Source organism: Panulirus ornatus, chromosome 3 (genome assembly GCF_036320965.1).
Source record: "Panulirus ornatus isolate Po-2019 chromosome 3, ASM3632096v1, whole genome shotgun sequence".
In the NCBI taxonomy this organism is placed as follows: Eukaryota; Metazoa; Arthropoda; class Malacostraca; order Decapoda; family Palinuridae; genus Panulirus; species Panulirus ornatus.
Genome location: NC_092226.1, coordinates 45,560,390 through 45,574,687, shown reverse-complemented (window position 1 = coordinate 45,574,687; position 14,298 = coordinate 45,560,390). Strand labels below are relative to the sequence as shown.

The 14,298-nt window shown below is 41.5% G+C and overlaps 1 protein-coding gene across 1 annotated transcript in view; it reads right to left on the bottom strand.

The window, feature by feature from the left end:
• The window catches only part of LOC139762511 (uncharacterized), an 854,543-nt gene that overhangs the window by 172,508 nt on the left and 667,737 nt on the right, over window positions 1-14,298 (bottom strand). Inside the window, exon 21 of the mRNA XM_071687495.1 lies at window positions 4,021-4,173. Coding sequence (XP_071543596.1) covers window positions 4,021-4,173 — 153 coding nt within the window. The remainder of the gene's footprint in view (window positions 1-4,020; window positions 4,174-14,298) is intronic.

The window sequence follows — 14,298 nt, the reverse complement described above, 5'->3', positions numbered from 1 at the left end:
TTCACCTCTTGCACCTTTCTCTTGACCTCTTGCCGCTTTCTTTCATACATCTCCCAGTCATTCACACTACTTCCCTGCCAAAACTGTCCAAATGCCTCTCTCTTCTCTTTCACTAACAACCTTACTTCTTCATGCCACCACTCACTACCCTTTCTAATCTGCCCACCTCCAACCTTTCTCATACCACAAGTATCTTTTGCACAAGCCATCACTGCTTCCCTAAATACATCCCATTCCTCCCCCACTCCCCTTACTTCCATTGTTCTCACCTTTTTCCATTCTGTACTCAGTCTCTCCTGGTACTTCCCCACACAAGTCTCCTTCCCAAGCTCACTTAATCTCACCACCCTCTTCACCCCAACATCCTCTCTTCTTTACTGAAAACCTCTACAAATCTTCACTTTACCTCCACAAGATAATGATCAGACATCCCTCCAGCAGCCTCTCTCTGCATATTAGCATCCAATAGTCTCTTTCACACGCCTATCAATTAACACATAATCCAATAATGCTTTCCGGCCATCTTTCCTACTTACATACACATATACTTATGTATATCTCTTTTTAAGCCAGGTATTGCCAATCACCAGTCCTTTTTCAGCACACAAATCTACAAGCTCTTTACCATTTCCATTTACAACACTGAACACCCCATGTACACTGTTCATACCCTCAACTGCCACATTACTTACCTTTGCATTCAAATCACCCATCACTATAACCTGGTCACGTACATCAAAGCTGCTAACACACTCACTCAGCTGCTCCCAAAATACTTGCCTCTCATGATCTTCCTTCTCATGACCAGGTGCATAGGCACCAATAATCACCCACCTCTCTCCATCCACTTTCAGTTTTACCCATATCAGTCTAGAGTTTACTTTCTTATACTCTATTACATACTCCCACAACTCCTGCTTCAGGAGTAATGCTACTCCTTCCTTTGCTCTTGTCCTCTCACCAACCCCTGACTTTACTCCTAAGACATTCTAAGACATTCCCAAACCACTCTTCCCCTTTACCACCGAGCTTCGTTTCACTCAGAGCCAAAACATCCAGGTTCCTTCCCTCAAACATATATTACCAAATGTGAGGGCTGATCCTTTTCCAGTTTTTTATAATTCATTTTAATATTGGGCTCAAAATTCATCGTAACATTTGGATTTTCATTACATCTAATCTACTACATATGAAACCAAAGTGGCAGAATCTTCCCTTTCATCTTTTTTCTGGGTTAGAAATTTCTGGAGTAGGGGTCACATTGCTCTCATTTGCTTCTAAACTGCCATTTGAGATTGTAAATCTCCAAATAAAATACAGCATCTCTGCTATATCCTGTAGGTGAAGTATTAGTAACTATATTCCTACCTTTATCAGAGTCTTTCCTTTTTAAAAGCAGAATTACTCAACAAAGACCAACTGTGGCTACATAACTTTCTGTATTTTCAACAACCTCAGGCATCAGAGCATTTGAGAGTAAAGGTTCCCTTTCATCATTATCTATTTTTATGTTATATACCACCACATCTGAACCATGAAAGACTTCCAGTTATGGAGAGACTCTACTCATGGCCAATTAAATGAGAGAGTTCCAGGTGGGAATAAGTGTCAGAGATGAGGGCATTCCAGGTGGAAGCATCAGAGATATAGACAGATGGAATTTTTTCACTTCATAGTAACCATCATTTCCTTGAACATTAAATTCAAACCCTGCATCCTCTGCAAGGTTAAAAAGAATCTTGATATTTTGGGCCTTCATTACAACATATGAACAATCTGACTCAAGTTCACTGTTGTTAGACTTTGGTTTTGTGAGTATGTTGACCCATAGGCTTAGTCCTTACATCATGCTTGTGTCCAGGCGATTTTTTCAACTGGTAAAATGAAACAATGCATGAGGTTCTATACAGTCATTGCTGTCAAGTGGAAATTCATTCTTCTTTTCAGGAGATTCTTTACAATAAGCCACTGAAGCAACATGTCTATTAGTTACGTGTGAAATAATGTTCTTAACACTGCCATTAAATAAACCCATTATTCCTACAAAAAAGGTGACATTCTCTAGGTTGGGAGTTTCTATGAGTCTGTTTTCATCTTTCTTTGATAAAACCATACCCTCCGTTCCATCATGTTTCCCTTATCCTCAACTACACTTCCAATGTCATCGCCTAGTGCTGACTCCGGAGACTTTCCAGTGGCTGGTCCAATGGAGCAAATAGAGTGGAAGACTATTGGAGGGAGACAAATGGGAAATGGGGGAGGAATGTGTGGAATGGTGTATGCAAGGGAGGCATGTAAGGACAAGGATAACATGAGACTCTTTTGCTGTGGCAGCCCCTTTGATGAGTTTCAGGGGGAACGGGGCATCAGAGATAGAGACAGACAAGATAGGTCTAGCTAGTCTGCAATGGCCAATCTTCACCTGAAACTTCTGACTTACATCAGCATTTCCTGAAGAAATCCAACCTTGAAGAAGATCCAAATCAGAAATCTGACTACTCTGCAAAACTTGGAACAGAACTAAAGGTGGAGTCTATGTGAACGAGTTCCCTCAATGAACACCTCAGTCCCTTCTGTATTTCTAACAGATTCTGTTATATTCATTCTCCTTTCTTGCTGTACTACTACATCTTTAGCATTACTTATGTTATGCATGGGGTTCTGAGCTTTGTCTTGTATCATCCTAAACACTGTCATTTATTTGTTCCAATTATGCTGGAAAATCTGGATTACTGGATTTTTCTGCCTCATTTTCCATGCTTGCAAAATAAGAGGTGTCTGTAGCTGAATCCTGATGAAGAATAGGCTTGTGAGTTGTTTCTTCTACAGCATGTAGGAAAGGTTTTTCAGGACTTGCAAAAGTACTAAGAACTGTCTTTTCTTGTTCCCTTGTAGCAGTACTATTTTCCTTTAGCTCAGAATAAGTGTCCAGAACATCTGTGTCATTATCACTACGTGAAACATCATTCATGCCTACTTCTGTCAATATAGGCTCACTCTCAACCCTATCTGACAAATCATCATGAACATGTGAATGATGGTAAATACTCTGAAGAAAATCATAAAAACCTCCCTGACCTTTTATATTTAATTCAAAATTGTCATTGGAAGTGTTAAAACGAATCTCCACTTTTTTTTCTCTAATTAGCTTAAATATAGGACAACTTGGCTGAAAATAATGCCTTTCAACTTGTTCTAAAGCTTTCTGTCCTTCTACAGGAAAACCATCTTTGTGATCATATGGAATGGGCTGTCCTTCAGTATTGTGCCCTTCTTGGTAATGTGAACCTTTATTTATAAGTACTTTATTCTCATGACCATGCAAATAAGCTGGAAATGCAGATGACTCACTATTGCCATCTGAAGCTCCATCAACTGAGACTACAGAAGACTGCACACTATACTGGGGTGATTTTGCAACTGATGATGTAGAAGCCTGTGCACTATCTCTTGGCGGAGTCAAGATTTCTCTACTGCTTTCAAATACATCTGTGTTACCAAATTCAGCCACATGCAAAGGTTCTAGCATGTCATTCCCATTTAATACAGAGGGATTTAAATTTTCTCTGACTGTTGTCCATCTGCCAGTATTGTGATTATTGTTCTGCTGCTGCTCACCATGTCCATCTATCCTAATCCCATAATAAGGAGGCTGCCTCCTACTACTGCTATCAACCCAAGGTTCTCTTTGAATACCACTACTCATAATCGGTTGTTCACCATTATTTCTCTGAAACCACTGTTGCTCATTAAGTCTATTACCTATGAGTGGATGCCATCTACTAACTGTACCTGTTGCTATATGTTCACTATCATCCATGCTTATCTCCCCTGAACCTACTTTCCACAGAGGATCATGTCCCATACTGTTGAGATCTGGTATTGGATTCTGTTGCTTGACAAAGTACGGAACTCTTAGAAGGCTGAGAACTGTGTGGTATCGATTGCTTGGTGGAAGCTGAACAATTATTATATGTGGTTTAACAGAAATGCCAGGAACATGATCATAGCTGTTACTACCTGGTACAGAGCATGTGATCCTCTTCTCCTTCCAAGGGCCAGTCAGAACATGGCCATCTTCATCCTTACTGATAGCTGACATATTAATAATGATGTCCTCTTGGCGATCTGTGCAAGTAATATTGAGGTCCCTTAAGTTGATGGCTGATTGTCCTGGAACAGTAATTAATCATTCTTTTAAAAATAAATTGAATAAAGTGAGAACATAAATAAAAGCATGATAATGAAAATATAAACAAAAAATCAAAAGCTGTCAAAGAGGAAGACATTATAGTCAATATTATTATCAGCTCTACCACTAGCCTCAAATGAGGTAACTAGTCACCTTCTGCCAAACACATCAGACACTCAGCGACTCAAAACCACTCAAATACATAAACTTTCCCCTTATACCAATCTTTCATACTGTAGTCCTCCATCTGACCTCTAAGACCTGCAATATCAAGCACATCTTACCTAGCTCCTGTACTATAAAGCCTATATGCTAGTCTTCTTATAAACTTGCTTCATATCTCACTTATTCATTTCAGAACTCTTTTTAGGCAAAACCTTTTCCATCCACTGTTTCAGTGTTCCTAGTTTCTTTTTAGAGTATATCTCAATATCTTACCCTCTTCATCTCAAAACCCAGTATTACGAAATGTTTTAGATACCTTCATAATTTTAAGCATTATACTCTAAAATATAATCACTGTCTTCTACATATACATGAAAAATGCACCACTCTACAACAATTTAATCCACACATCATTATCGTTGTTCATCTGTATTTTCTCTCCTCATAGTCTGTCTAAAGAGCATAGATTCCCATGGAATACTAAAGTCACAAATCAGCATGCTCCCTCAAAATTGGTGAAAAGGCAATAGCCCTTAATCACCCTTCATGAACAACTGAAACATGCACACAAAATGCTTGTTCAATAAGGATATCTTCAGCAAAACAGCATCTGCCACTTAGCTGATGTCATGGACATGACTACTAATAACTACCAGAAGCGCACAAAATCCTAAGAGTTATATGACTATTGCCTTGCATCCTGGGTTTCTCAAGTAGGGCAGCCTGCTTTAAAAATCAATACATCTTTCTTTCATTTCAATTAGTTTTGGATATGCTAATATCTATCTATCTATCTACCTTTTTTTTTTTTTTTTTGCTTTGTCGCTGTCTCCCGCGTTTGCGAGGTAGCGCAAGGAAACAGACGAAAGAAATGGCCCAACCCACCCCCATACACATGCCTTGATTCAATCCACTGACAGCACGTCAACCCCGGTATACCACATCGCTCCAATTCACTCTATTCTTTGCCCTCCTTTCACCCTCCTGCATGTTCAGGCCCCGATCACACAAAATCTTTTTCACTCCATCTTTCCACCTCCAATTTGGTCTCCCTCTTCTCCTCGTTCCCTCCACCTCCGACACATATATCCTCTTGGTCAATCTTTCCTCACTCATTCTCTCCATCTGCCCAAACCATTTCAAAACACACTCTTCTGCTCTCTCAACCACGCTCTTTTTATTTCCACACATCTCTCTTACCCTTACGTTACTTACTCGATCAAACCACCTCACACCACACATTGTCCTCAAACATCTCATTTCCAGCACATCCATCCTCCTGCGCACAACTCTATCCATAGTCCACGTCTCGCAACCATACAACATTGTTGGAACCACTATTCCTTCAAACATACCCATTTTTGCTTTCTGAGATAATGTTCTCGACTTCCACACATTCTTCAAGGATCCCAGGATTTTCGCCCCCTCCCCCACCCTATGATCCACTTCCACTTCCATGGTTCCATTCGCTGCCAGATCCACTCCCAGATATCTAAAACACTTTACTTCCTCCAGTTTTTCTCCATTCAGAGTTACCTCCCAATTGACTTGACCCTCAACCCTACTGAACCTAATAACCTTGCTCTTATTCACATTTACTCTTAACTTTCTTCTTTCACACACTTTACCAAACTCAGTCACCAGCTTCTGCAGTTTCTCACATGAATCAGTCACCAGCGATGTATCATCAGCGAACAACAACTGACTCACTTCCCAAGCTCTCTCATCCACAACAGACTTCATACTTGCCCCTCTTTCCAAAACTCTTGCATTCACCTCCCTAACAACCCCATCCATAAACAAATTAAACAACCATGGAGACATCACACACCCCTGCCGCAAACCTACATTCACTGAGAACCAATCACTTTCCTCTCTTCCTACACGTACACATGCCTTAAATCCTCGATAAAAACTTTTCACTGCTTCTAACAACTTGCCTCCCACACCATATATTCTTAATACCTTCCACAGAGCATCTCTATCAACTCTATCATACGCCTTCTCCAGATCCATAAATGCTACATACAAATCCATTTGCTTTTCTAAGTATTTCTGACATACATTCTTCAAAGCAAACACCTGATCCACACATCCTCTACCACTTCTGAAACCACACTGCTCTTCCCCAATATATGTATATATATGTATATATGTATATGTGTGTGTGTGTATATGTGCGTATGTATGTGTATGTATGTATGTATGCATATATATGTATATTATCCCTGGGGATAGGGGTGAAAGAATACTTCCCACACATTCCTCGCGTGTCGTAGAAGGCGACTAGAGGGGACAGGAGCGGGGGGCCAGATATCCTCCCCTCCTTGTATTTTCTTTTTTTTAACTTTCTAAAATGGGAAACAGAAGGAGTCACACGGGGAGTGCTCATCCTCCTCGAAGGCTCAGACTGGGGTGTCTAAATGTGTGTGGATGTAACCAAGATGTGAAAAAAGGAGAGATAGGTAGTATGTTTGAGGAAAGGATCCTGGATGTTTTGGCTCTGAGTGAAACGAAGCTCATGGGTAAAGGGGAAGAGTGGTTTGGGAATGTCTTGGGAGTAAAGTCAGGGGTTAGTGAGAGGACAAGAGCAAGGGAAGGAGTAGCAGTACTCCTTAATCAGGAGTTGTGGGAGTATGTGATAGAATGTAAGAAAGTAAATTCTCAATTAATATGGGTAAAACTGAAAGTTGATGGAGAGAAATGGGTGATTATTGGTGCATATGCACCTGGGCATGAGAAGAAAGATCATGAGAGGCAAGTGTTTTGGGAGCAGCTGAATGAGTGTGTTAGTGGTTTTGATGCACAAGACCGGGTTATAGTGATGGGTGATTTGAATGCAAAGGTGAGTAATGTGGCAGTTGAGGGAATAATTGGTATACATGGGGTGTTCAGTGTTGTAAATGGAAATGGTGAAGAGCTTGTAGATTAATGTGCTGAAAAAGGACTGGTGATTGGGAATACCTGGTTTAAAAAGCGAGATATACATAAGTATACGTATGTAAGTAGGAGAGATGGCCAGAGAGCGTTACTGGATTACGTGTTAATTGACAGGCGCGTGAAAGAGAGACTTTTGGATGTTAATCTGCTGAGAGGTGTAACTGGAGGGATGTCTGATCATTATCTTGTGGAGGCTAAGGTGAAGATTTGTATGGGTTTTCAGAAAAGAAGAGTGAATGTTGGGGTGAAGAGTGGTGAGAGTAAGTGAGCTTGGGAAGGAGACTTGTATGAGGAAGTACCAGGAGAGACTGAGTACAGAATGGAAAAAGGTGAGAACAATGGAAGTAAGGGGAGTGGGGGAGGAATGGGATGTATTTAGGGAATCAGTGATGGATTGGGCAAAAGATGCTTGTGGCATGAGAAGAATGGGAGGTGGGTTGATTAGAAAGGGTAGTGAGTGGTGGGACGAAGACGTAAGATTATTAGTGAAAGAGAAGAGAGAGGCATTTGGACGATTTTTGCAGGGAAAAAATGCAATTGAGTGGGAGATGTATAAAAGAAAGAGACAGGAAGTCAAGAGAAAGGTGCAAGAGGTGAAAAAGAGTGCAAATGAGAGTTGGGGTGAGAGAGTATCATTAAATTTTGGGGAGAATAAAAAGATGTTCTGGAAGGAGGTAAATAAAGTGCGTAAGACAAGGGAGCAAATGGGAACTTCAGTGAAGGGCGCAAATGGGAAGGTGATAACAAGTAGTGGTGATGTGAGAAGGAGATGGAGTGAGTATTAGAGGTAGTAAAAGCTTTGCGGAAGATGAAAGCCGGCAAGGCAGCAGGTTTGGATGGTATTGCAGTGGAATTTATTAAAAAAGGGGGTGACTGTATTATTGACTGGTTGGTAAGGTTATTTAATGTATGTATGACTCATGGTGAGGTGCTTGAGGATTGGCGGAATGCGTGCATAGTGCCATTGTACAAAGGCAAAGGGGATAAGAGTGAGTGCTCAAATTTCAGAGGTATAAGTTTGTTGAGTAATCCTGGTAAATTATATGGGAGGGTATTGATTGAGAGGGTGAAGGCATGTACAGAGCATCAGATTGGGGAAGAGCAGTGTGGTTTCAGAAGTGGTAAAGGATGTGTGGATCAGGTGTTTGCTTTGAAGAATGTATGTCAGAAATACTTAGAAAAGCAAATGGATTTGTATGTAGCATTTATGGATCTGGAGAAGGCATATGATAGAGTTGATAGAGATGCTCTGTGGAAGGCATTAAGAATATATGGTGTGGGAGGCAAGTTGTTAGAAGCAGTGAAAAGTTTTTATCGAGGATGTAAGGCATGTGCACATGTAGGAAGAGAGGAAAGTGATTGGTTCTCAGAGAATGTAGGTTTGCGGCAGGGGTGTGTGATGTCTCCATGGTTGTTTAATTTGTTTATGGATGGGGTTGTTAGGGAGGTGAATGCAAGAGTTTTGGAAAGAGGGGCAAGTATGAAGTCTGTTGTGGATGAGAGAGCTTGGGAAGTGAGTCAGTTGTTGTTCGCTGATGATACAGCGCTGGTGGCTGATTCATGTGAGAAACTGCAGAAGCTGGTGACTGAGTTTGGTAAAGTGTGTGAAAGAAGAAAGTTAAGAGTAAATGTGAATAAGAGCAAGGTTATTAGGTACAGTAGGGTTGAGGGTCAAGTCAATTGGGAGGTAACTTTGAATGGAGAAAAACTGGAGGAAGTAAAGTGTTTTAGATATCTGGGAGTGGATCTGGCAGCGGATGGAACCATGGAAGCGGAAGTGGATCATAGGGTGGGGGAGCGGGCGAAAATCCTGAGAGCCTCGAAGAATGTGTGGAAGTCGAGAACATTATCTCGGAAAGCAAAAATGGGTATGTTTGAAGGAATAGTGGTTCCAACAATGTTGTATGGTTGCGAGGCGTGGGCTATGGATAGAGTTGTGCGCAGGAGGGTGGATGTGCTGGAAATGAGATGTTTGAGGACAATGTGTGGTGTGAGGTGGTTTGATCGAGTAAGTAACGTAAGGGTAAGAGAGATGTGTGGAAATAAAAAGAGCGTGGTTCAGAGAGCAGAAGAGGGTGTTTTGGAATGGTTTGGGCACATGGAGAGAATGAGTGAGGAAAGATTGACCAAGAGGATATATGTGTCGGAGGTGGAGGGAACGAGAAGTGGGAGACCAAATTGGAGGTGGAAAGATGGAGTGAAAAAGATTTTGAGTGATCGGGGCCCGAAGATGCAGGAGGGTGAAAGGCGTGCAAGGAATAGAGTGAATTGGAATGATGTGATATATCAGGGTCGACGTGCTGTCAATGGATTGAACCACAGCATGTGAAGCGTCTGGGGTAAACCATGGAAAGTTCTGTGGGGCCTGGATGTTGAGAGGGAGCGGTGGTTTCGGTGCATTATTACAACTGACTCACTCCCAAACTCTCTCATCCACAACACAATGCATACTTGCCCCTCTTTCCAAAACTCTTGCATTCACCTCCCTAACAACCCTATCCATGAACAAATCAAACAACCATGGAGACATCACACACCCCTGCCACAAACCTACATTGACTGAGACCCAATCACTTTCCTCTCTTCCTACACGTACACATGCCTTACATCCTCGATAACAACTTTTCACTGCTTCTAACAACTTGCCTCCCACACCATATATTCTTAATACCTTCCACAGAGCATCTCTATCAACTCTAACATATGCCTTCTCCAGATCCATAAATGCTACATCCAAATCCATTTGCTTTTCTAAGAATTTCTCACATACATTCTTCAAAGCACACACCTGATCCACACATCCGTTACCACTTCTGAAACCACACTGCTCTTCCTTAATCTGATGCTCTGTACATGACTTCACCCTCTAAATCAATACCCTCCCATATAATTTCCCAGGAATACTCAACAAACTTATACCTCTGTAATTTGAGCACTCACTTTTATCCCCTTTGCCTTTGTACAATGGCACTATGCAAGCATTCTGTCAATCCTCAGGCACCTCACAATGAGTCATACATACATTAAATAACCTTACCAACCAGTCAACAATACAGTCACCCCCTTTTTTTAACAAATTCCACTGCAATACCTTCTAAACCCACTGCCTTGCGAGCTTTCATCTTCTCCAAAGCTTTTACTACCTCTTCTCTGTTTACCAAATCATTTTCCCTAACCTTCTCACTTTGCACACAACCTCGACCAAAACACCCTATATCTGCCACTCTATCATCAAACACATTCAACAAACCTTCAAAATACTCACTCAATCTCCTTCTCACATCACCACTACTTGTTAGCACCTCCCCACTTGCCCCCTTCACTGAAGTTCTCATTTGTTCCCTTGTCTTACACACTTTCTTTACCTCCTTCCAAAACATCTTTTTATTCTCCCGAAAATTCAATGTTACACACTCACCACAACTCTCATTTGCCCTCTTTTTCACCTCTTGCACTTTTCTCTTGACCTTCTGTCTCTTTCTTTTATACATCTCCCACTCATTTGCATTATTTCCCTGCAAAAATCGTCCAAATGCCTCTCTCTTCTCTTTCACTAATAATCTTACTTCATCCCACCACTCAGTACCCTTTGTAATCTGTCCACCTCCCACACTTCTCATGCCACAAGCATCTTTTGCGCAACCCATTAAATACATCCCGTTCCTCCCCCACTCCCCTTGCATCCTTTGGTCTCACCTTTTTCCATTCTGTACTCAGGCTCTCCTGGTACTTCCTCACACAAGTCTCCTTCCCAAGTTCACTTACTCTCACCACTCTTTTCACCCCAAAATTCTCTCTTCTTTTCTGAAAACCTCTACAAATCTTCACCTTCGCATCTCTCCAGTTGAACCTCTCAGCACATTAACATCTAAAAGTCTCTCTTTCGCACGCATATCAATTCACACATAAGCCAAGAATGCTCTCTGGCCATCTCTCCTACTCAAATATGTATACTTATGTATATCTCTCCTTTTAAACCAGGTATTCCCAATCACCAATCCTTTTTCAACACAGAAATCTACGAGCTCTTCACCATTTCCATTTACAATACTGAACACCCCATATACACCAATTATTCCCTCAACTGCCACATTACTCACCTTTGCATTCAAATCATCCATCACTATAAGCCAGTCTCATGCTTCAAAACTACTAACTTACTCACTCAGCTGCTCCAAAAACACTTGCCTCTCATGATCTTTCTTCTCATGCCCAGGTGCATATGCACCAATAATCACCCATCTCTCTCCATCAACTTTCAGTTTTACCCATATCAATCTAGAGTTTACTTCCTTACACACTTTCACATACTCCCACAACTCCTGTTTCAGGAGTACTGCTACTCCTTCCCTTGCTCTTGTCCTCTCCCTAACCCCTGACTTTACTCCCAAGACATTCCCAAACCACTCTTCCCCTTTACCCTTGAGTTTCGTTTCACTCAGAGCCAAAACATCCAGGATCCTTTCCTCAAACATACTACCTATCTCTCCTTTTCTCTCATCTTGGTTACATCCACACATTTTGACACCCCAATCTGAGCCTTCGAGGAGAATGAGCACTCCCCATATGATTCCTTCTTCTGTTTCCCCTTTTAAAAAGTTAAAATACAAGGAGGGGAGGGTTTCCAGCCCCCCGCTCCCATCCCCTATGGTCGCCTTCTACAACATATGAGGAATGCGTGGGAAGTATTCTTTCTCCCCTATCACCAGGGATATATATATATATATATATATATATATATATATATATATATATATATATATATATATATATATATATATCCAGCACATCCACCCTCCTGCACACAACTCTATCCATAGCCCACGCCTCGCAACCATACAACATTGTTGGAACCACTATTCCTTCAAACATACCCATTTTTGCTTTCCGAGATAATGTTCTCGACTTCCACACATTCTTCAAGGATCCCAGGATTTTCGCCCCCACCCCCACCCTATGATTCACTTCCGCTTCCCTGGTTCCATCTGCTGCCAGATCCACTCCCAGATATCTAAAACACTTCACTTCCTCCAGTTTTTCTCCATTCAAACTTACCTCCCAATTGACTTGACCCTCAACCCTACTGTACCTAATAACCTTGCTCTTATTCACATTTACTCTTAACTTTCTTCTTTCACACACTTTACCAAACTCAGTCACCAGCTTCTGCAGTTTCTCACATGAATCAGCCACCAGCGCTGTATCATCAGCGAACAACAACTGACTCACTTCCCAAGCTCTCTCATCCACAACAGACTTCATACTTGCCCCTTTTTCCAAAACTCTTGCATTCACCTCCCTAACAACCCCATCCATAAACAAATTAAACAACCATGGAGACATCACACACCCCTGCTGCAAACCTACATTCACTGAGAACCAATCACTTTCCTCTCTTCGTACACGTACACATGCCTTACATCCTCGATAAAAACTTTTCACTGCTTCTAACAACTTGCCTCCCACACCATATATTCTTAATACCTTCCACAGAGCATCTCTATCAACTCTATCATATGCCTTCTCCAGATCCATAAATGCTACATACAAATCCATTTGCTTTTCTAAGTATTTCTCACATACATTCTTCAAAGCAAACACCTGATCCACACATCCTCTACCACTTCTGAAACCAAACTGCTCTTCCCCAATCTGATGCTCTGTACATGCCTTCACCCTCTCATTCAATATCCTCCCATATAATTTACCAGGAATACTCAACGAGCTTATACCTCTGTAATTTGAGCACTCACTCTTATCCCCTTTGCCTTTGTACAATGGCACTATGCACGCATTCCGCCAATCCTCAGGCACCTCACCATGAGTCATACATACATTAAATAACCTTACCAACCAGTCAATAATACAGTCACCCCCTTTTTTAATAGATTCCACTGCAATACCATCCAAACCTGCTGCCTTGCCGGCTTTCATCTTCCGCAAAGCTTTTACTACCTCTTCTCTGTTTACCAAATCATTTTCCCTAACCCTCTCACTTTGCACACCACCTCGACCAAAACACCCTATATCTGCCACTCTATCATCAAACACATTCAACAAACTTTCAAAATACTCACTCCATCTCCTTCTCACATCACCACTACTTGTTATCACCTCCCCATTTGCGCCCTTCACTGAAGTTCCCATTTGCTCCCTTGTCTTACACACTTTATTTACCTCCTTCCAGAACATCTTTTTATTCTCCCTAAAATTTAATGATACTCTCTCACCCCAACTCTCATTTGCACTCTTTTTCACCTCTTGCACCTTTCTCTTGACCTCCTGTCTCTTTCTTTTATACATCTCCCACTCAATTTCATTTTTTCCCTGCAAAAATCTTCCAAATGCCTCTCTCTTCTCTTTCACTAATAATCTTACTTCTTCATCCCACCACTCACTACCCTTTCTAATCAACCCACCTCCCACTCTTCTCATGTCACAAGCATCTTTTGCGCAATCCATCACTGATTCCCTAAATACATCCCATTCCTCCCCCACTCCCCTTACTTCCATTGTTCTCAACTTTTTCCATTCTGTACTCAGTCTCTCCTGGTACTTCCTCATACAAGTCTCCTTCCCAAGCTCACTTACTCTTACCACCCTCTTCACCCCAACATTCACTCTCCTATATATATATAAAGCTTTGCCAATCTTTCCTTACTCATTCTTTCCATATGTCCAAACCATTACAACACATCCACTCCTGCTCTCTCAACCATACTCTTCTTGTTTCCACACATGTCTCTTACCCTTACATTACTTACTCAATCTAACCACCTCACAGCACATATTGTCATCAAACATTTCATTTCCAACACATCCACCCTTCTCAGTACAGTCCTGGCTATAGGTATTCCCAATCTCCAGTGTTTTTCAGCACACAAATCCACATGCTCTTCATCATTTCCATCCACAACAGTGAATACCCCAAGTACACCAATTATACCCTCAACTGCCACATTACTCACCTTCACATATAAATCGCCCATCACTAATACCCA